Source organism: Salvelinus namaycush, chromosome 10, assembly GCF_016432855.1.
Source record: "Salvelinus namaycush isolate Seneca chromosome 10, SaNama_1.0, whole genome shotgun sequence".
Lineage (NCBI taxonomy): Eukaryota > Metazoa > Chordata > Actinopteri > Salmoniformes > Salmonidae > Salvelinus > Salvelinus namaycush.
Window position 1 is genome coordinate 36,776,592 of NC_052316.1, and position 23,263 is coordinate 36,799,854.

The window sequence follows — 23,263 nt, forward strand, 5'->3', positions numbered from 1 at the left end:
AAATGTTTACTTTATTTTATTTAGTAAATATTTTCCTCTATTTTCTTAAAACTGCATTGTTGGTTAAGGGCTTGTAAGTAAGCATTTCTCTGTATTTCTGTTGTATTCGGCGCATGTGACAAATAAAATTGGATTTGATGGCACTGATGTGTCACACAGATGATTTGTATTAAAATTAGATCCAGCTGTGGCGGAAGGACCTGTTCACTCCCGTGCTGGTCTTCACCTCCACCCAGAGGTGAAAAAAAAGCGAGAGAGAGAGATGGGGTAGATGAGGTGGGGACGGAATAGGGGGGGTATAGGGGAGATAGAGAGAGAGATGGGGTAGATGAGGTGGGGACGGAATGGAGGGTGGTATAGGGGAGGGAGGGAGAGATTGATTGACTCTTCAACAGGTGAGCTGAAAGGTATATATAGGAGGAAGATGCACGCCTTGAACCAGAGACCAGTCCACTGTGTTACTGCCTCAGCAAGAGCGAGAGAGAAAGAGCAGAAGGGGGAGAGAGAGAGAGAGAGAGCGAGAGAGAGAGAGGAACACAATAAACAGAATAAGAGAAAGAAAGAAAGAAAAAAGAAAGAGGAGAAAGTAGACCAGAGAAACAGTTTGTGGTGGTCTTTGCAAGCGAGCACCCCAGTTGGGACGAACACAGATACACACACAGCAACCACCAGAGAGCCAACCAGCCATCAGTGATGCGTGCGTTGCCAGTACTACTGCCCCTGCTGATGTGTGTGGTGGTAGGTCTGAACCAGGTGAGGGTGGAGGTGAAGGCAGTGAAGCTGTGTGGCAGAGTTCCTCAGGGCCGTCGTCTACACCTGTGGAGGCTCCCGCTTTAGACAGCTCCTCAACAAGCCAGAACAGCTGGAGGGTGAGTTGAGCATCTCTACCTTCTACTTTAAACCCTCTCTGTTACCCCCAATCTCCATATCCTCCTACTTAAACTTCTTTACACTTTACACTTAATTTAGCCTATCGTCCTTTCAACTCAGATTCACACCCCTGACATTTTACGTCAGGAGTTATTCCACTTGACTAACAAAATGACATAAATTGACCAGACAATGTATTTGAGTCAGTGATCACATCTGTCTGAAACAATGTATAGTGATGCTGATTCAGTGCGTGTGCATACAGGCAGGAAGGAAGGCAGGCGGGCAGTCAGAAAGGCAGGAAGGCAGGCAGGCATGCAGTGTCAGGCAGGCAGTTGCTCCTCTGACTGGGTTATGGAGGTCTGTTATGCAGTCCTGTTCTCTGGAACATTAAAACCCAGCGGAACCCACCTCTTATAATCTGATTATGATGCTGATGATATCAGGGCCAGCCTGTTCCCAGTGGGCAAACCACAGCAGGCAGTTAGCATATTAACCATGCTCATTAGAACCTCTATACCAGGCGGTGTCAGAGGAAGGCCCTAAAAATTGTCAAAGACTCCAGCCACCCTAGTCATAGACTGTTCTCTCTGCTACCACAAGGCAAGCGGTACCGGAGCGCCAAGTCTAGGTCCAAGAGGCTTCTAAACAGCTTCTACCTCCAAGCCATAAGACTCCTGAACATCTAATCGAATGGCTACACAGACTATTTGCATTGCCCCCCCCCCCTCCCCCCCCTCCACACTGCCACTTTCTGTTGTCATCTATGCATAGTCACTTTAATTACTCTAGTTACATATACATACTACCTCAACTAACCTGTGCCCACGCACATTGACTCTGTACCGGCACCCCCCTGTATATATTGTTATTTTTTACTGCTGCTCTTTAATTACTTGTTACTTTTATCTCTTATTCTTATCCGTATTTTTTTTAAACTGCACTGTTGGTTAAGGGCTCGTAAGTAAGCATTTCACTGTAAGGTCTACACCTGTTGTATTCGGCGCATGTGACTAATACAATTTTATTTTATTTTTATTTTATTTAATAGAGGCACAGATACTGGACAAGACTGATAGCACCAGGCAAAACCTGTACAGTCATTTGGGACTTTCCTCATATGACAGGTCCATGTACAGCAATTACATTGTTGAGCATAGACTACTGATAAGATATCAGGCACGGACAGTCACCCACGCATCCTCTGAACAAAATTAGGACTGGGGGAGAAAATGAACTTTGATTTGGACATTAATTTTTATGTTGACTGTCTTTCCAAGCTGTTTTATTAATGAGTGACTGTATGACATTCCAGATTCATATCAGACTGTAATACCATATTTCGTTATGTGATATGATTTTATGACTTGAGCTTCCTGTTGTGTGATGTCATGTGCAGGTTTGGCAATGAGGAGAAGAGTCCGATCAGTCTAGAGGACCTGAAGGCCAGTCTGTGGTCAGAGTTCAGCAGACGTGACCTGAACAACATGCTGACCACCGTGTGCTACCAGGTGGGCTGTAGGAAGAGCGACCTCACCCACCTCTGCTGAGGCCTGAGTGGTCTTCCTCTCCTCTCCAAAACAGACTCCCAGCGGACAAAGCGGTTGAAATAATGTCATTGCAAGCAGTTTTGGCCACTGGGCTCGCTCTCTTACTCTCGAAACCTGCCCTGCTGCTTTATTCCTAGAAACATAAATAGATAAACACAAGTAGAAGGCTCAGGAAAAACACAATGTGAGGTATCATATATCATTAATACTTGCACAGAACAATACAAAATAGATGTTATGAAATCAGAGCTTTTAGATAGAGCTTTTAGATAGAGCTTTTTAGATAGTTGTAACTTGAGGTTATCGTAGGTTTAGCATTTGGTGCATATTATTAGTGTTTGAGATAAACTTGAACTTGTGTTGATGTGTGTGGATGACATTGAGCAGGGAGGGAGCGGTATTTCCTGGAGATGTCTTTCATGGAGACACAAGAAGAAACCAGCCTGTTATATGTGTCGAGTTAAGAACCAAAGCTGAATTCAGGGACTTTCACGTAACTTCTTGAAAATACTTATCTTGATCGTACTGTATATTTTGCATATGCTTGACATGGGGGTGTGATGTGTTTCGCTGTTACGTGATGATTTAGTGTGACATTTTAATCCACTGTGGATTACTACAACGCTTTGGTCTTTTTGACTCTTAATACTGCAGTCTTTCATTGCATACCCATATAGCCATAAGACCATTTCCATCTTTAACTGACACCGCAAGTTGAGGCTATCAGCTACAGGACAAAAGACAGACATTACCAATGCCACAGCACCTAAATACAGCGATTACCAATAAACCTAAACAAAACAAAAGTGTCTGCAAGTACAAAAAAAGACGACAAAGAGAGTAGGTAAAATGTTGTACTGTGTGTACTGTAGTGTAGGCTATATCTGTCCTCTTCTATCCGCACAGCACAGTCACCCACTCAGAATACAAAACAAGGTAGACAGTGAACTCCCCACTCAGGTCTTACCTGTAATACTGTGTGTTGCCAAGGTGTTGCATCATTTTTCATCCTCTGGGAGAAGACAATCTGAATGCTTGGCTAAAAAGGAAATATATGCAAAGTGAGGGTTGGTGTGATACTAGTGCAGAATAGGAAATGTAGACCTGTTCTAATCCTTCCTAGACCAGTCACGACCACTAAGGTTATTTAAAGGAGATAAATCCTTTGTATTCATACTGCTTTGGACCAAAATAATTGAATAGAAATCAATTGATCAAACATAATTGATACGCCTCCTTTATTTCAGGTGGATCATTCTGCATTCGTTTAGAACATTTCATTAGTACGTGTCACACCCTGGCCTCTGTTATATTGATTTTCTTTATTAGTTTAGTTAGGTCAGGGTGTGACAGTACGGTACATCACATTAAACAATTTCATATTCAGTATCCTGTGCATTGGATAACACAAACAGATGAAATAACAAATATATCCATATAAATATAAAATTAAACAAACATATGTACAGAACACATGGTACGTTGAATTAAAGGCTAATCATACTACAGTTACATCTCCCTCATAGCACACAATTATAAACAGCTTCTTAATGGCAGAAGGAGTGTATTCCTAGTAAGGCTTTAAGACAATGTTGTTACAGCCAACCTTGATGTGTTGCACTGTACATCAGAACACAAAATTGGTGGAGGATATACAGAATAAACTGCATTCGAGCAACATGCAAAATATTTATTATATTCTATTGAGGCATTTACTTTATGTTGGTATTCTTATCTTGTATAATTTCTTATTGTAGTTGCATTGTGGAGGAGGAACCTGTAAGTAAGAAGTTTGTTGGACAGTGTATCCTGTACCTACGACTAATAAAACTTCTGCTGTGAGTTGCAAAAAGACTGCTCCAAAAACTTGTCCAGTTCATAACTTTTATTGGTTTTGGAAAGAAGCAAACTTAGTTTCTCATCAGATCATCTTAACATTGTCCGTACAAACACAGCTTGCACATGTGGTTGACAGAGAAACAGTACAGAACCCAAAGCAGTCGAGCTTAGCACGCCACACACAGACACACTTCCTGCTCTGGTCTTCAGTTCTCACAGTTAACATGACAACAGATCAACGAGTCTATTGGTTGGTGGACCACTTCACTTTAACACTATACCGTAACTTTATGCAGACACACATTACATTATCCATGCCGTAACACTTAGCTTGAACCCTCCCTCCATCATAAGCACGACCAGAGATCATACATAGTTCATAAACAGTAATAACATTACCAATGTAATTTCTGTTAACTATAGTTGGGTGTGTACAATAATGTTCAAGTAAAGTGTTACTCACTAAACAGCTATACAGAGAGCTACATGACACAATTCATTGATGCCTTACTTAGAAATGCCAACTAAATGGTCAGACAAAATGGACATGTACGACACTTCTATGGCAGTTCTAAGGCAGGCGTATAAATGGTGCTATGTAGCTTCATGAAGTACAGATAGTATGCTGACATACTTATGATGCCCACACGAGGAGACCTTTTAAGTTAAATGTCATCACACACATTTTGTTCTCTATGTTGAATATCAGAGCATTCAGGAAGTTTCTAACAATATCAGCACAGTGTTCTTCACATGAAACAAGATGTTTTTTTTGTTGTTTAAAAAAATATTCCGCTTATTTCTCTATCTTTTAGAGGACTGTCTGGAGTACACACATAAAATACAAAAAGCGTTTTGGTCATCTAACCTCCCTCCAAAACCTCGTCACCATGTCATCTCACAGAGACCATTACCATTATGCAAAATAAAGCCATTGATTCAAGCGCTGGTTGGTTTGATCCGAAGGGGAGTTCATGCTGTTTGATGCAGAATAACACATTGAGGTGATTGGAAACAGAGCATAACATAGTCAAAACCTGACTGATTATCCATGGTAATAACTATTAGTGTAACTCTAAATAACACTGCTTTCATACTGCCTGACGTACGCATCCAGGTTGCTATTCATCTTGTTTTTTATTTGATCCCCCTCACGCGCATATATACTGTAGTCAAATCTTCTGATGCACTTGAGTTAAAAAATTATATATCTGAAATCAATTCTAAAATTATACCTTATACATTATACTGTACACAGGTTACTCAACTACACAGATAACAAAAAAAGATCATTAGAATATTGATACCGTCATTCTAAATTGCGATACCATTCAAATTCTATTCATATACAGAATCACATACTTTTTACATACTTTTTAAATCATTATCATCAATAAATAAAAATAGAATGCTGTAATGTACTCTGAAGTAAGTCTACCACTGCTGTGTCAGGAACAACAGAAAGGCTATTTGACAATACAAGGAAAACACCAAACGCCCTTTCAGATAAATATTATTAATTTAAAATGAGAGTTTGTACAGGTTTTTTTATTGAGGGAAACATATTATATTTGTTTTATATTGCAACCAAGAATGTATTTATTGTTGCAGCTGCCTAACTACTCAGGACTTTCTGATATTTTCTGAGGAAAATGTTGAGAGTATATGTTTGAACCCGGTGTTAAATCACTGCATTCAAAGAAGAGAGAGGAGTCTGGTAATGGTCACCATCCAAATGAACAATGTCCTTTAAACCTGCTGTGCCAGTGTGTAACGCATTAACTGTTAAAAACCCAACAACATAAAAACTCCAATACCCAGCATTTCATGGTAGCTCTAACCGTGTCCAATCAGAGGCATGCGAGAAGCAAGAATTAGCCCCTCAAACTGAATGGAGGAGTGTGACATCATGGTGCGTCTATTCATCTTAGTTCACTCAATGGCACAACCGAATGGTCTTTTCATACATCCTCTCCTAATAGCACATATTTGATGTTGCATCTAAAATAAATACAGTGTATTATGTGGTAGGTTCACGGTCGAGACTGTGATTTTGCGGTTGAGTAGCTAGGTAGCTGTAGCAGTGTTTAAGTTTGAACACCACACGTTAGAGAGTGGGATAGAGAGGCAGAAGCATGTACCTTTAGAGAGGGAAACCCGGGTGGGTGTCTAGAGCAGCAGCAATACAGATGTTCTGAAATTAATCAATTTGAATACATTTTACAAATACAATAATTACACCCTAAAACGGTCCACAAGACTATATGCAAGCTATACAATACTGCTGGGTACAGTAGGCTGTGCGGCCTTGGCCTGTCTGGCTCGCGGGTTTAGAAAGAAGTGTCTGTCTGTAGGGAGGTGGTGGTGTAGGTCTGTCCTCTGTAGTATGGGATTTCATTAGTTCATTGAGATGATGATCTCCAGTGTATTTGTTCAGTAGTAGTATGAAGTATCAGTTGTCTGCCAAGTATTTTCCTGAAAATGACGAACATGCCTTGGGTTTGAATACTTATGTGTAAAAAAGAATCATACATGGAACTATGTACACATAGCAAAACATATTTTACGATAATACTGTATCAATACAGTGTAATAACACCAATTCATATCACAGTGATACACTATTTGTTTATAATCATGTAATTATTACACTATGAGTGTCACGCTAATTTGAGTCAATCTTTCCCTTATTCTGATATTTTGTGAAGGATGGGATGCACTCCATAATAAATTTAGGTGACATTATTTCTGTTTAGCAGAGTAAGTGAAGAAAGGCTGTGTCTCACCTGCAGCGAACCTCTTCTTGATGAGTGAGAAGCGGTACCCTGGCCCAGCCAGTTCTATATCACAGCCTGACAGAGTGCTGCCCTCGCTGGTGAACTGGACCGCTAGGGGAGAGGGTTTACTGGGGCCCTCCGACAGCTGGAACCGTGCCAACAATGAGCCAATGCCTGGGGACGTCACAGAGAGGGACAAAGGTTAAATATACTGCACAAACATACACATGCATATACAGTACCAGTCAAATGTTTGGACACACCTACTCATTCAAGGGTTTTTCTTAATTTTTTATATTTTCTACATTGTAGAATAACAGTGAAGACATCAATACTAAGAAATAACACATAGAAATAACACACAGTAACCAAAAAAGTGTTAAACAAATTCTTTGAGATTCTTTGAGATTCTTTAAAGTAGCCACCCTTTGCCTTGATGACAGCTTTGTACACTCTTGGCATTCTCTCAACCAGCTTCATTTTGTCACCTGGAATGCATTTAAATTAACAGGTGTGCCTTGTTAAAAGTTTATTTGTGGAATTTATTTCCTTCTTGTAGGGGTGTTACATAGAAGATAGCCCTATTTGGTAAAGACCAAGTCCATATTATGGCAAGAACAGCTCAAATAAGCAAATAGAAACGACAGTCCATCATTACTTTAAGACATGAAGGTCAGTCAATACGGAACATTTCAAGAACTTTGAAAGTTTCTTCAAGTGCAGTCGCAAAAACCATTAAGCGCTATGATGAAACTGGCTCTCATGAGGACCGCCACAGGAAAGGAAGACCCAGAGTTACCCCTGCCGCAGAAGATAAGTTCATTAGAGTTAACTACACCTCAGATTGTAGCACAAATAAATGCACAGAGTTCAAGTAACAGACACATCTCAACATCAACTGTTCAGATGAGACTGCCATCATGGTCAAAGGCCTTCATGGTCAAATTGCTGCAAAGAAACCACTACTAAAGGACACCAATAAGAAGAAGAGACTTGCTTGGGCCAAGAAAGACGAGCAATGGACATTAGACTGATAGAAATCTGTCCTTTGGTCTGATGAGTCCAAATTTGAGATTGTTGGTTCCAACCACCGTGTCTCTGTGAGATGCAGAGTAGGTGAACGGATGATTTCCGCATGTGTGGTTCCCACCGTGAAGCATGGAGGAGGTGGTGTGATGGTGCTTTGCTGGTGACACTGTCTGAGATTTATTTAGGATTCAAAGCACAGTTAACCAGCATGGCTACCACAGCATTCTGCAGGGATACGCCATCCCTTCTGGTTAGCGCTTAGCGGGACTATCATTTGTTTTTCAACAGGACAATGAGCCAAAACACACCTCCAGGCTGTGTAAGGGCTATTTTTTATTAATGTATTTATTTAACCCTTATTTTATCAGGTAAGTTGACTGAGAACACATTCTCATTTACGGCAACGACCTGGGGAATAGTTACAGGGGAGAGGAGGGGGATGAATGAGCCAATTGTAAGCTGGGAATGATTAGGTGACCATGATGGTATGAGAGCCAGATTAGGAATTTAGCCAGGACACCGGGGTTAACACCCCTACTCTTACGATAAGTGCCATGGGATCTTTTAGTGACCACAGATAGTCAGGACACCCGTTTAACATCCCATCCGAAAGACGGCACCCTACATAGGGCAATAATATTGCCTTGGGGCATTGGGGTATTTTTTTAGACAAGAGGAAAGGGTGCCTCCTACCGGCCCTCCAACTCCACTTCCAGCAGCATCTGGTCTGCTGGAAGTCTATTTGACCAATGAGAGTGATGGAGTGCTGCATCAGATAACCTGGCCTCCACAATCACCGACTTCAACCCTATTGAGATGGTTTGGGATGAGTTGGACCGCAGAGTGAAGGGAAAGCAGCCAACAAGTGCTCAGCATATGTGGGAACTCATTCAATATTTTTGGAAAAGCATTCCTCATGAAGCTGGTTGAGAGAATGCCAAGAGTGTGCAAAGCTGTCATCATGGCAAAGGGTGGCTACTTTGAAGAATCAAAAATATAATATATATTTTGATTTGTTTAACACTTTTTTGGTTATTACATGATTCCTTGTGTTACAATGTAGAAAATTGTAAGAATAAAGAAAAACCCTTGAATGAGTAGGTGTGTCCAAACTTTTGACTGGTACTGTACATCACACACGTACACAGGCACACAAACAAACATGCAAACCTGTCTCTCCACAGCACACAGCATGATATCAATCAATCAAATGTATTGATAAAGCCCTTTTTACATCAGCAGATGTCACAAAGTGCTACAAGGAAACCCAGCCTAAAACCCCAAACAGCAAACAATGCAGATGTAGAAGCACAGTGGCTAGGAAAAACTCAATATAAAGGCAAGAACCTAGGAAGAAACCTAGAGAGGAACCAGGCTCTGAGGGGTGGCCAGTCCTTTTCTGGCTGTGCCGGGTGGAGATTATAACAGTACATGGCCAAGATGTTCAAACGTTCATAGACGACCAACAGGGTCAAATAATAATAATCACAGTGGTTGTAGAGGGTGCAACAGCTCAGCACCTCAGGAGTAAATGTCAGTTGGCTTTTCATAGCCGATGATTCAGAGTTAGAGACAGCAGGTGCAGTAGAGAGAGCGAGTCGAAAACAGCAGGTCCGGGACAAGGTAGATCTTGAATACTTGCCTGTTCTTTACATAGAAATCCTATTAAATTACTAGAGGAGCTATGTCATAAACCCTCAAAGTTCCAGAATGGGGTGAAAATGGCAGCCATATTGGTCAGGGAGAAATCCAAACCAGTCTAATTGGAATGAATGGCTGTAGAGGCATAATCCTGATTTTACTTACGCAGGAAAATAAAAGGCATATGTTATATCAGAAATTGTGAAATAGAATTAGTCCACCTAAAACATTGTCATATGATTACAAATAAAGTTTTTATGGGTTTTATACCAATTTTCTGTCTAAATAGCCTCTAACATATATGTAAACAGACCATAAATGTCTACATTTGTGTTTTCTTGGAAAGCTGTGAGTGCTATTATATGATACAATATCAGTACGCGTTGCATTTACAACTTGTCTAAGTCCTATCATCAACTGATTTCAGCCAGCGTATAGTTGATTGACTGCATTATTTTAATGGAATGTTGGCATATTAGCAGTTAATTTGACAAATTCATGGAATCATTGCTCTAAAACTGTCTGGCTAGCTAGCTAATACATTCTTCAAATTCATTATTTTATACAATATCTTATCACAGCACTGGCAAACCATGGTTGACCAACTCCCTGACCAAAATGGCTGACCTTTATCCCATCATAAGAAGGTTCATGTCCATTCTAGTATTTTAATTCCTAATTCTATGGTTCTTTAACTCATCTCTGATCATTATGACTGTTGGAACCATCTCCAGACAGAAGGGGGCAAGAGTGAGTAAAATGGGGCAAAGGCCAAACGTCATGTACAGTAAGTCAAAGGTAATGTCATTATTAAAAGGGTCTGTTCATCTGGACGGAAAAACACAAATGTATCCATCCATAGCTAAATCAGCCCTATAAGGCAAACATTCAGGTAACTACCAAAATAAAGGAAACACCAACATAAAGTGTCTTAATAGGGCATCCACAAGCCAGGCTCTGCATCTGTCCTCGTGCTTCTAGACCTTAGTGCTGCTTTTGACACCATCGATCACCACATTCTTTTGGAGAGATTGGGAAACCCTAATTGGTCTACATGGACAAGTTCTGGCCTGGTTTTGGTCTTATCTGTTGGAAAGATATCAGTTTGTCTCTGTGGACGGATTGTCCTGATAAATCAGTTGTAAGTTTCGGTGTTCCTCAAGGTTCCGTTTTAGGACCACTATTGTTTTCACTATATATTTTACCCTCTTGTTGATGTCATTCGGAAACATAATGTTAACCTTTATTGCTATGCAGGCGATCACAGCTGTACATTTTGATGAAACATGGTGAAGCCCCAAAATTGCATTCCCTGGAAGTGGAAAAATGTGGAAAAACTCAGTCAAAACAGAGATGCTAGTTCTAGTTCTAGGTCCCAAGAAACAAAGAGATCTTACGTTGGATCTGATAATTAATCTTGATGGTTGTACAGTCGTCTCAAAAAAAACTGTGAAAGACCTCAGCGTTACTCTGGACCCTGATCTCTCTTCTGACGAACATATGAAGAATATTTCAAGGATCTATTTTTTCCATCTTCGTAACATTGCAAAAATCTGAAACTTTTTGTCCAAAAATGATGCAGAAAAGCAAATCCATGCTTTTGTCACTTCTAGATTAGACTACTGCAATGCTCTACTTTCCGGCTACCCGGATAAAGCACTAAATACATTTCAGTTAGTGCTAAAAACGGCTGCTAGAATCTTGACTAGAACCCAAAAATTTGACCATATTACTGATTTCAAGGTTTTACTGCTAACCTACAAATCATTACATGGGCTTGCTCCTACCTATCTCTCTGATTTGGTCTTGCCGTTCATACCTACACGTACACTACGGTCACAAGACGCAGGCCTCCTCATTGTACCTAGAATTTCTAAGCAAACAGTTGGAAGCAGGGCTTTCTCCTATAGAGCTCAATTTTTATGGAATGATCTGCCTATCCATGTGAGAGACGCAGACTCGGTCTCAACCTTTAAGTTTTTATTGAAGACTCATCTCTTTAGTAGGTCCAATATTTGAGTGTAGTCTGGCCCAGGGGTGCGAAGGTGAACGGAAAGGCACTGGAGCGACGAACCGCCCTTGCTGTCTCTGCCTGGCCGGTTTCCCTCTCTCCACTGGGATTCTCTGCCTCTGACCCTATTACAGGGGCTGAGTCACTGGCTTACTAGTGCTCTTCCATGCCATCCCTAGGAGGGGTGTGTCACTTGAGTGGGTTGAGTCACTGACCTGATCTTCCTGCCTGGGTTGTTGCCCCCTTGGTTTGTGCCGTGGGGGAGATCTTCATGGGTTATACTCAGCCTTGCCTCAGGGTAGTTGGTGGTTTGCGGATATCCATCTAGTGGTGTGGGGGCTGTGCTTTGGCAAAGTGGGTGGGGTCATATCCTGCCTGGTTGGCCCTGTCTGGGGGTATCGTCGGATGAGGCCACAGTGTCTCCTGACCCCTCCTGTCTCAGCCTACAGTATCTATGCTGCAATAGTTTGTGTGTCGGGTGGCTAGAGTCAGTCTGGTGTAATTCTCCTGTCTTAGCCGGTGTCCTGTGTGAATTTAAGTATGCTCCCTCTAATTCTCTCGCTCTTCCTCTCCCTCTCCCTCCCCTCCCGGAGACCTGGGACCATGCCTCAGGACTACCGGGCCTGATGACTCCTTGCTTTCCTCAGTCCACCTGGCCGTGCTGCTGCTCCAGTTTCAACTCTTCTGCCTGCGGCTATGGAACCCTGACCTGTTCACGGGATGTGCTACCTTGTCCCGGACCTGCTGTTTTCGACTCTCTCTCTCTCTCTACCGCACCTGCTGTCTCTAACTCTGAATGATCAGCTATGAAAAGCCAACTGACATTTACTCCTGAGGTGCTGATCTGTTATACCCTCTACAACCACTGTGATTATTATTATTTGACCCTGCTGGTCATCTATGAACGTTTGAACATCTTGGCCATGTACTGTTATAATCTGCACCCGGCACAGCCAGAAGAGGACTGGCCACCCCTCAGAGCCTGGTTCCTCTCTAGGTTTCTTCCTAGGTTCCTGCCTTTCTAGGGAGCTTTTCCCAGCCACCGCGCTTCTACATCTGCATTGCTTGCTGTTTGGGGTTTTAGGCTGGATTTCTGGACTGCACTTTGTGACATCGGCTGATGTAAAAAGGGCTTTATAAATACATTTGTTTTAATTTTATTGATATTAAGGGTCACACACATCACACCGAATAAGGATCTCCCGTTCATCTACTGATCGACTGCCGACATTTTTGCGCGATTCTACATGTAAAATCGGTTTGCACTTAGTTCGCAAGTACTCTCGGCAGGCAAACGTTATTGATGTGTTTCAAGCCCTTAGAGCCTGTTGTTGTCATGACGCGACTTCAAAAATGATTTTTGATTAGTACTTTAGTGGAGAAGATGATAACAAGGCATTACTGATTCCTCCTGGGTATAAACAAGGTTATTTACCTCCATTTTCAGATTTCTGGGAAATATCAGGAATCTTCCACAGGATTCTTTGCTGCTCTGCATTCCTGGAAGAACAGAATCAAATGTAATCTGTTACTCTCTAAAAGCAAGGAATAGGTTTAATCTGGGTCTGGGAAACGGGCCTTTTCAAACCCGAAAAATGAATGTCTTCACCACAGGGCTGAGCCATGGAGCCATGGGATGTCTCCGACTGAAGCAGCCTTCAACTTTTAATGATCAAATTAAGTGAATTTAATTCAATAGAAATGTATTGTATACAGTTCTGACATGAAGTATACTATTCGGTCTTACCATGCGGCGGGGGGAAGCACAGCCAGTAGCTTGGTGACCCCTCCGTCTACGGGGATCAGGAACTGGACGTTGTTGAGCGCCACGGGCGTTGTCATGGAGCCGCCGTTGTACTTGTAGTCTATTCGGAGGTCCGTGCTGGTGGGTTCACAACGCCAACTGGCTGCCAGGTTCAGGGGGGTCGACGTGAGGCCCTGCGCTGATACCTGCACACAAAAACAATACAGAGGAAAGAATGCATAATAACATTAAACTGGAATAGTAACTATGGATACAGACTGGACAGGACAGACTTTAAATATCTGGTTTTAAATGGGTCAACCTTGGTCACAGAAAGAAGACTTGATCTCTATGGATCAGCCTATAATCTAGTACCAGTTGCAGACAGAGAGATGGGCTGACCTGGTATTGGTTTCTGTATCTCTATAGTAGAACATAGTTCAGCTCACCTGGTATTTGAGCATGTCCACATTGTAGTATGTGGCCTGGGGTTTCTGCTCGGCCACCTTCTTTAGATGGGTCATCAGGTTTGGCATGTTCACCCAGAAGGTCTTGCAGTCAGGGTTGGGTGTTGTGGCGGTGTCACTATGTGGGCACACAATATGTATTTTATCATATTATCTAATGTCATGATTGATCCATCTAAACTTTAGTCAACACATAGACAACAGAGTACAAGTTATCTTTGTATCTACTACACAGAGGTCAGGACTATTGCAGTGCAGAGATTGCAAACAGATACTGAGTGCTATATAACAACAACAACTCTGATGCATTTTACACGTGAGAGTGCAGAATAACCTTGGAATGAGGTGGTTAGTCAGACCACTGGGATGAATTCACAGTGACTCAGAGCCCAGTCAGAACTGGACGGGTGGATTGTTTTGTTACAGTATGATTTTAGGCGTTCAATGTCACATGTTCTAAATGCTACAGGGCGTAGTGAGTTGTGTGAGGGGTGTTATAGTGGTCTTTACCAGCAGAGTAGCTGGGGATTAGGCAGCACATGCTCCAGCCAGCTGTAGTGGGTTATGCTGAAGGTTAGCACGGCAGGGGACGGGTTATTGGCAAAGTGCCGTGTGATCCCCGCTGGAAACGACAGCACCATCTCGCCTGTGATCTTCACAACACACCTTTTGACAGGGACCCGGGAGGACGAGGTTAGAGCGTCCGAAGGATGAGAAAGAGGAGAACAGAGTAAAGCAAGGAGAGAGATATCATAGAAATGAAATGGACAGAGGGAAAAAGAGTAAGAGAGAGAGTGGAGAGAATTGGTAGAAATATAGAAAGGGACAGAGAGAGACAGAGAGGGAGAGAAAAAGGGGGGAGAAAGAGAGGGTGCATACAGTGAGAGACATCTCCTAACGTGTTTGAGTGGACCTACTTGTTAGGGTTGGCTCCTTTGAAGAAGGCATTGACCGTTTCAGTAAAAGCTGCCGCCACCGGAAGGGTGTCCTGGGCCCCCATGGTGAGAGGGCTGGGTCCCCTGGAGCAGCCTGTTTCAGACAGCACACACACATTTAATAGCAATACAGAAAGGAGGGAGAGAGAGAGACTCACTCAGACAAAAAAATGTTGGAGAGAGAGACAGAATGAAAAGCAGAAAGAGAGAAGGAAGACTTTCAGCATTAAACACAACCCATGTCCATAGTCCTCACAAACCACCAAAGCTACTACTGTTCTCTCATCCCTCTCTTGGCTGCTCCACTACATCTCTGTCCTTTAGACTCCTCCCACTTCCTGTACTACACCCTCTATTTTCTGTTCCCTAACTCTCCATCTCTCAACAGCCATGTATGGATGAAGATGGAGAACCAAAGAGTGTGTGAGAGAATCACTGTATTCATATTTTGTATTTATTAAGGATCCCCATTAGCTGCCTACTCTTCCTGTGTCCAGCACAATTAAGGCAGTTATATACAATTTATAATATTACATTTCGTAACACTTTACTCAATACATTTAGTGTGTTCCCTCAGGCCACTACTCCATTGTCACATATCTATGTAATTGAAATGAGAACCAATACCTGTGTATGATGTGTGGGTGGGTTTAGCTCCTATGATATCCCATTACCTTGTTAAATTAAATGTTGGATGTACTGTACATCGATGTGAAGTCCCTCAAGACTGTTGGACATTGTTGTACAATTTCAGGTTTCACTATATTTACAGTAGGAGGGTTAATAAAGCCAGCTACATGAGAAGGTTTGTTGTGTTTCAGAAACACTGAAAAGCACTGAGAAGACCGACAGAAATAAAGAATGAAAAATAGTTTTACAAAGAGAGAGAGAGGACATGCGTATCCCAGACATACTGTTGATGCTGAGTCATTGTGACAAAATCAGAGAGAGAGATCAATATCCAAACCCAAAAGACCAAAGAGAGTGAGTCTACACAAAAAAGAAAATGACAAAAACAGAGATTAGTAAAGTACATGAAGAACGATCAATGATAAGGAGGCTGAAGAAATTTGTCTTGTCACCTAAAACCCCCAACTTTTACAGATGCACAATTGAGAGCATCCTGTCGGGCTGTATAACCGCCTGGTACTGCAACTGCACCGCCCACAACCGCAAGGCTCTCCAGAGGGTGGTGCGGTCTGCACAACGCAACACCGGGGGCAAACTACCTGCCCTCCAGGACACCAACAGCACCCAATGTCACAGGAAGGCCAAAAAGATCATCAAGGACAACAACCACCCGAGCCACTGCCTGTCCACACCGCTATCATCCAGAAGGCGAGGTCAGTACAGGTACATCAAAGCTGGGGCCGAGAGACTAAAAAACAGCTTCTATCTCAAGACCATCAGACTGTTAAACAGCCATCACTAGCGCAGAGGCTGCTGCCTACATACAGACTTTAAATCATTGGCCACTTTAATAAATGGAACAATAGTCACTTTAATAATGCCACTTTAATAATGTTTACATATCATACTCATCTCATATGTACAGTATATACTGTATTCTAAATTATCTATTGCATCGTAGCCTATGCCTCTCTGTCATTGCTCCATATATTTATATTTATATATTCTTATTCCATTCCATTCCTTATTCCATTAGGTATTTGTTGTGGAATTGTTAGATATTGCTGCACTGTCGGAACTAGAAGAACAAGCATTTCGCTACACTAGCAATAACATCTGCTAACCATGTGTATGTGACCAATACAATTTGATTTGATTTGATGATCTTTTTGGAAACGGCAGACTTGTGGAAATGTGAAATGAGAACGAATGACGACGCGAGGAGGAGGAGTGTGAGGAATAAGACAAGAGGGCTGGATGTAGAGGGGCGCAGCAGTTCGCTTGGAGGGAGTGAGATGTGGCCATGACTGAAGGAGTGAGAGGAGTTAGAGGAGGGGGAGGAGATAAAGGAGGGGGGAGGAGTTAGAGGAGAAGCTTGCACAGATGAGGCCTGGGTGACCCCGGGTGAGTGTGTGCACTGCAGTTAGCCGTTGTGCAGACACAACTTACCTTCAAAGGTTAAATAAAACTTCCCTCTGTCAAACCAAACCAGGGAAGGCTGGTCATTCTCTGTGGTGGGGCAGGGAGGAGGGAGAGTGGGTGAGGAGGGTGGGTGAGAGGAGGAGGAAGAGAGAAGGACAGTAGCATGAGTCACATGGCAGGTCCATCACACAACACAGTGAGGTGAGGTGGGGTAAAGAGGGGTGCATGGCACAGCAAGCCAAATCACTGCCAGGACAGGACAGGAACAAATTGTGCGTGACCCTGTGTGTCTGTGGGTCATTTCACACTATAGTCCAACCCGAACCTTACTGTGCAGGCTCAGATCATATTCTTTCCACATTGTCCTTTCCAGCATGGTTCCAGGAAGCAACTGGACACGCCAGATAAGCTTAGTACAGCTCGGCTCAGTAGTGTGAAAAGGTCACGTGTGGGTGCGTGGGAGGGGGTTGGAGGTTGGACCAGGTGAAGTTAGGTATCTGTTGGTGGATGGTATTGTTGAGTCTCTTGGAACATGGAGAGAAAAAGCCAAGCCTGGAGGAGGACTGACTGGGAATGACACCTGTCATACAATACTCATCTACACACTGCTATAGAAAACCTTCATTACCATTACATGAATCCATTTAAATCACATCCTCCTGTCCTAATGCTAATATTCTAACGGTTTTTGTGTCATGCTTTGTCTTTCAATACAGATGGAGCTTGGCTGTTGGACTGTCTGTGGACCACAGAAAGAGTAGCTGCTGCTTCTGCAAAAGCTAATGGGGATCCAAATATAAAACAAATCAACCTGATGACATACACCAGGGGGCAGTGATAAGGGTAAAACCATTGGTGGAGGAGGGGAGTTGGTCGAACGGATCAGAGTTAAGGTGCGACTGCTTAGGGTGTGATTGGGGCCTTTGGGTGTAGTGAATAGATGGCTGGAGTTGATGGATTGAGTGAAGGATGACTGTGGGTGAAGACACTAGAGAATAGTGGGCAGGTGTTCTGATGGGGGTGGTTAGTGAAGTGGAGCGGAGTGTAGTGGAGCAGAGTGTAGTGGAGCGGAGTGTAGTGGAGCAGAGTGTAGTGGAGCAGAGTGTAGTGGAGTGTAGTGGAGCAGAGTGTAGTGGAGCAGAGTGTAGTGGAGCAGAGTGTAGTGGAGCAGAGTGTAGTGGAGCAGAGTGTAGTGGAGTGTAGTGGAGCAGAGTGTAGTGGAGCAGAGTGTAGTGGAGCAGAGTGTAGTGGAGCAGAGTGTAGTGGAGCAGAGTGTAGTGGAGCAGAGTGTAGTGGAGCAGAGTGTAGTGGAGTGTAGTGGAGCAGAGTGTAGTGGAGCAGAGTGTAGTGGAGCAGAGTGTAGTGGAGTGTAGTGGAGCAGAGTGTAGTGGAGCAGAGTGTAGTGGAGCGGAGTGTAGTGGAGTGTAGTGGAGCAGAGTGTAGTGGAGCGGAGTGTAGTGGAGCGGAGTGTAGTGGAGCGGAGTGTAGTGGAGCGGAGTGTAGTGGAGCGGAGTGTAGTGGAGCGGAGTGTAGTGGAGCGGAGTGTAGTGGAGCGGAGTGTAGTGGAGCGGAGTGTAGTGGAGCGGAGTGTAGTGGAGCAGAGTGTAGTGGAGCGGAGTGTAGTGGAGCAGAGTGTAGTGGAGCGGAGTGTAGTGGAGCAGAGTGTAGTGGAGCGGAGTGTAGTGGAGCGGAGTGTAGTGGAGTGTAGTGGAGCGGAGTGTAGTGGAGCGGAGTGTAGTGGAGCGGAGTGTAGTGGAGCGGAGTGTAGTGGAGCAGAGTGTAGTGGAGCGGAGTGTAGTGGAGCGGAGTGTAGTGGAGCGGAGTGTAGTGGAGCGGAGTGTAGTGGAGTGTAGTGGAGCGGAGTGTAGTGGAGTGTAGTGGAGCAGAGTGTAGTGGAGCGGAGTGTAGTGGAGTGTAGTGGAGCGGAGTGTAGTGGAGCAGAATGTAGTGGAGCAGAGTGTAGTGGAGTGTAGTGGAGCGGAGTGTAGTGGAGCGGAGTGTAGTGGAGCGGAGTGTAGTGGAGCGGAGTGTAGTGGAGCGGAGTGTAGTGGAGCAGAGTGTAGTGGAGCAGAGTGTAGTGGAGCAGAGTGTAGTGGAGCAGAGTGTAGTGAGGCAGAGTGTAGTGGAGCAGAGTGTAGTGGAGCGGAGTGTAGTGGAGCAGAGTGTAGTGGAGCAGAGTGTAGTGGAGCAGAGTGTAGTGGAGCGGAGTGTAGTGGAGCGGAGTGTAGTGGAGCAGAGTGTAGTGGAGCGGAGTGTAGTGGAGCGGAGTGTAGTGGAGCGGAGTGTAGTGGAGCGGAGTGTAGTGGAGCGGAGTGTAGTGGAGCGGAGTGTAGTGGAGTGTAGTGGAGCAGAGTGTAGTGGAGCAGAGTGTAGTGGAGCAGAGTGTAGTGGAGCAGAGTGTAGTGGAGCAGAGTGTAGTGGAGCAGAGTGTAGTGGAGTGTAGTGGAGCAGAGTGTAGTGGAGTGTAGTGGAGCGGAGTGTAGTGGAGCGGAGTGTAGTGGAGCGGAGTGTAGTGGAGTGGAGTGTAGTGGAGCAGAGTGTAGTGGAGCAGAGTGTAGTGGAGCGGAGTGTAGTGGAGAAACATGTTCCCATGGGGTGGAGTGAGAGAGAAGAGGCGATCTGGGACAGAGGGAAGGGGGTAGATGGGGGTCAGGGTGAGAGGTTTGGAAGCTGTCTGTCTGTCTGTCTGTCTGTCTGCCTGTGTTGTTCTGAGTGTTGAGGAGAAGGTGGCACAATAATTATCAACTGTCTGGAGACACTAATTTTCCTTCCAGACTTCAAAAGATGCTCTGTCTGTATCACAGTGTGTGTGTGTGTGTGTGTGTGTGTGTGTGTGTGTGTGTGTGTGTGTGTGTGTGTGTGTGTGTGTGTGTGTGTGTGTGTGTGTGTGTGTGTGTGTGTGTGTGTGTGTGTGTGTGTGTGTGTCAGGGCAGTCACCATACCCTAGCTCAACACCAACTATTTAAAATAGGCTGCTACAATCCTGCAGTTTAGCAGAATTTAGGACCATGCGGACGCCTGGGAGCGGGAGGGAAGGATGATTGTATGGCTGGCTGGCTTTATGGAGAGTACATGGACGCAGCTGCAGGGAACAGCATGACTTTTTCTACAAAACAGTGCAGAGGTAAATATGGCTGTAGTAGATCGCTTTAGATAGGTAACTGCTGTTTGACTTGACATGTAACCAAACTGGAAATGTTATCCCGGTGCTGAGCTAGTGCGTAGCAGCTAATTCTTGTAGAATGTTAAGTTCCCTATTGACTGAAGTGAATGAAGCTACAGCAACAAGGTGATAATGGCTGGAGGAAATTTTGCTTGTTTTTGCTGTTCTCCAAATTGCATTAGAGAGTTTTTAAATTGTGTAGAAATGCAGTAAATTAGCTTCAATGCCTCGGAGGAATACCCCCCCCACCCTCCCCCTGTTACTTTTCCATATCCTAGGTTTAGCTGAAATGACGCCCCTGGAGTGTGTGTTTGTGTGTCTGGATCTCGATGCCACAGAAGCTCTTCAGACAGGCTACACTCTTAATACACATGAACACACTCATATACACACACACACAGCACTGCAGACTGCAGATTAACAGCATGCTTGAAAACACAGTGCTCTCCATACAGTACACACACAATTACTATCATACAAAACAGGGACGTTGCTGTGGCGATGACGGCAGGACAGCCAAAGATGCCGGTTTGGGAAGATGAAAAAGAGATGCATGGCATTTCAGCTTTCTGAAAAAAGTATCCTTGGGATACTTTGATGTGAGAGTATGCGAGTAAGATAGACAGCGAGAGAGGTGTTTCACCATTTATCAAAGTAAAAAAATGAAAATGTAATCTGTGGCGTACTCCAATGTCTCAGTTCAACATCTACTCCCCTCACAGGATGGCTGCTATCCATTCTGAGACGGCTTGACAAAAACTAACAAAGCAAGAACATTCTCATGGACGGATGACGTATGACATCATCATGGGTAAATAGGCATCATCGGACCCCTTCCAGGTCCCACCCCCAGCCCCTTCCTCTCAGATAGCCCCCCTCCCTTCATCCACACTATACTGTACCTGCCAGAGAATCAAAGGGCCTCCCAAAAGTAGGCAGTTTGTCTACAAATGCATCATCTTCTGACATCACGTCAAGCGACAGCCCAAATGAAAAAGGGACAAAGACAAGAGCAAAAACAAAACAAACACAAATCAAAACAAAGGAGAAATCTAACTGAGGAATAAAACCATGTAAGAAACAATGGTGACAATTAAAAACGTACAGTGTCAAAGTATGGAGGGCATGTTGTGAACTCCAAAATTATGGCTGGATGAAAAATGTTGAGGAAAAAATCAATGGGATGCGAAACACAAGGTATGATCAGCACTTCAATTGTGGGCTCTCCGCTCGCTAAGCCTACTTAGGTTGCAAATCATATTTTCTACTGTTCTCCTTATTTATCTAACGAAAATATGACGCATGCATATTGCTTTGTGTATCTAACAAAACAGTAAATACCCAGCAAACCTTTACCATATTATGCTTCAATTAAGTGATGATTTACAATGTCGCTCTTTGGGTTTAATACCATATGTTCCTTATGACGGCCTGTATTATGTTGTAATATACTGTACTGTAGGTTCATTTTCCCCTAGCTGAGTGAATGGTTATAGTATATATAACCATTACATTATGACTTATTAGGCATTTTTACTCTTGAAAATTCTATACCACATTCACAGAAATGCAGTGTAATACATTGAGTGAATACTGTACTCGAGCAGATATACACTGAGTGTACAAAACATTAGGAACACCTTCGGGCACCCCCTTTGCCCTCAGAACAGCCTCAATTTGTCGGGAATGGACTCTACAAGGTGTCGAAAACTTTTCACAGGGATGCTGGACCATGTTGACTCCAATGCTTCCCACAGGGATGCTGGACCATGTTGACTCCAATGCTTCCCACAGGGATGCTGGGCCATGTTGACTCCAATGCTTCCCACAGGGATGCTGGACCATGTTGACTCCAATGCTTCCCACAGGGATGCTGGACCATGTTGACTCCAATGCCTCCCACAGGGATGCTGGCCCATGTTGACTCCAATGCTTCCCACAGGGACGCTGGCCCATGTTGACTCCAATGCTTCCCACAGGGATGCTGGGCCATGTTGACTCCAATGCCTCCCACAGGGATGCTGGACCATGTTGACTCCAATGCTTCCCACAGGGATGCTGGGCCATGTTGACTCCAATGCTTCCCACAGGGATGCTGGGCCATGTTGACTCCAATGCCTCCCACAGGGATGCTGGCCCATGTTGACTCCAATGCTTCCCACAGGGATGCTGGGCCATGTTGACTCCAATGCTTCCCACAGGGACGCTGGCCCATGTTGACTCCAATGTTTCCCACAGTTGTGTCAAGTTGGCTGGATGTCTTTTGGGTGGTGGACCATTTTTGATACACACAGGAAACTGTGTGAAAAACCCGCAGTGTTGCAGTTCTTGACACACTCAAACCAGTGCGCCTGGCACCTACTACCATTCCCCGTTGAATGGAATTTAAATGGATGCGGCCATCTCAGTAGCAGAAATTGACCAAACCACACAGGCAACACAGCACAGACGACCACAGTAGCACAAATAACCACACTAGCACAGATAGAGATAGGAGATGATGGTGTACACACACCTGACACAGAAAGGGTGAGATTTTTACCGACGGTGGGGGTGGTGGCTGCACTCAGGGAGTTGTTGGGGGAGATAGAGGAAGTGCTCTCGGCCCGGGCCAGGGGGGCAATGGAAGGGGGGCTGGACGAGTGACTGCCCGGGGGACTGAAGGGCCGGCTCTGGGGGGACACAGAGAGAGAGAGAGAGAGAGAGAGAGAGAGATTACAGGATTTAATAGTATCACTGTTTTTATGTTCAGACACCCTCACAGTTCAGCATACATTTTTGGAGGGCTAAAAGTGAAACCATAAAAAAATGTAAAGTACAGATATCTCAAGATATGGAGGTACCATACAGTATAAACATCTTAAGAGGGGGAGTGTGCTTTTTGAGGCGGGATTTGAGCTGTTGTTGTTTCTGTTTAAGGACAGTGTAAATAGAGATGGACGATATCACATACCATGTCCCCCTTGCTGGGTTTTCCAGGGGGCAATTTGGGTCGTGAGGTGGGGCGTGGAGGGGGAGGGGGCGGGTTGGGGCTGCTGAAAACCGCTGATGGAGCTGACGGTGTAGCAGGACGAGCCGGAGAGGATGCTCCTGTATGGGGACAAGAAGACATCTGGGTTACAACATCATTACATCACCGTTACATCACCATTACATCACCGTTACATCATTACATCACTCTCCGT

The 23,263-nt window shown here is 44.1% G+C and overlaps 2 protein-coding genes across 2 annotated transcripts in view; one reads left to right on the forward strand and one right to left on the reverse strand.

Moving 5' to 3' along the window:
- Nucleotides 1–693: 693 nt before the first annotated feature.
- Nucleotides 694–2,420, forward strand: insl5a (insulin-like 5a). The gene is given in 3 exon segments (XM_039002035.1): nucleotides 694–788; nucleotides 790–873; nucleotides 2,270–2,420. Coding segments are annotated over 3 exon segments (330 nt in total).
- Nucleotides 2,421–4,296: 1,876 nt separating this feature from the next.
- sgip1a (SH3GL interacting endocytic adaptor 1a) overlaps nucleotides 4,297–23,263 on the reverse strand; it is a 111,651-nt gene continuing 92,684 nt past the window's right edge. The window contains exons 13-23 of the mRNA XM_039001741.1: nucleotides 23,032–23,168; nucleotides 22,594–22,750; nucleotides 20,981–21,040; nucleotides 16,943–17,002; nucleotides 14,846–14,957; nucleotides 14,439–14,594; nucleotides 13,911–14,046; nucleotides 13,465–13,667; nucleotides 13,153–13,217; nucleotides 7,046–7,210; nucleotides 4,297–6,734 (exon numbers count right to left, since the gene is read on the reverse strand). Coding sequence (XP_038857669.1) covers nucleotides 6,712–6,734; nucleotides 7,046–7,210; nucleotides 13,153–13,217; nucleotides 13,465–13,667; nucleotides 13,911–14,046; nucleotides 14,439–14,594; nucleotides 14,846–14,957; nucleotides 16,943–17,002; nucleotides 20,981–21,040; nucleotides 22,594–22,750; nucleotides 23,032–23,168 — 1,274 coding nt within the window. The 3' untranslated portion in view covers nucleotides 4,297–6,711. The remainder of the gene's footprint in view (nucleotides 6,735–7,045; nucleotides 7,211–13,152; nucleotides 13,218–13,464; nucleotides 13,668–13,910; nucleotides 14,047–14,438; nucleotides 14,595–14,845; nucleotides 14,958–16,942; nucleotides 17,003–20,980; nucleotides 21,041–22,593; nucleotides 22,751–23,031; nucleotides 23,169–23,263) is intronic.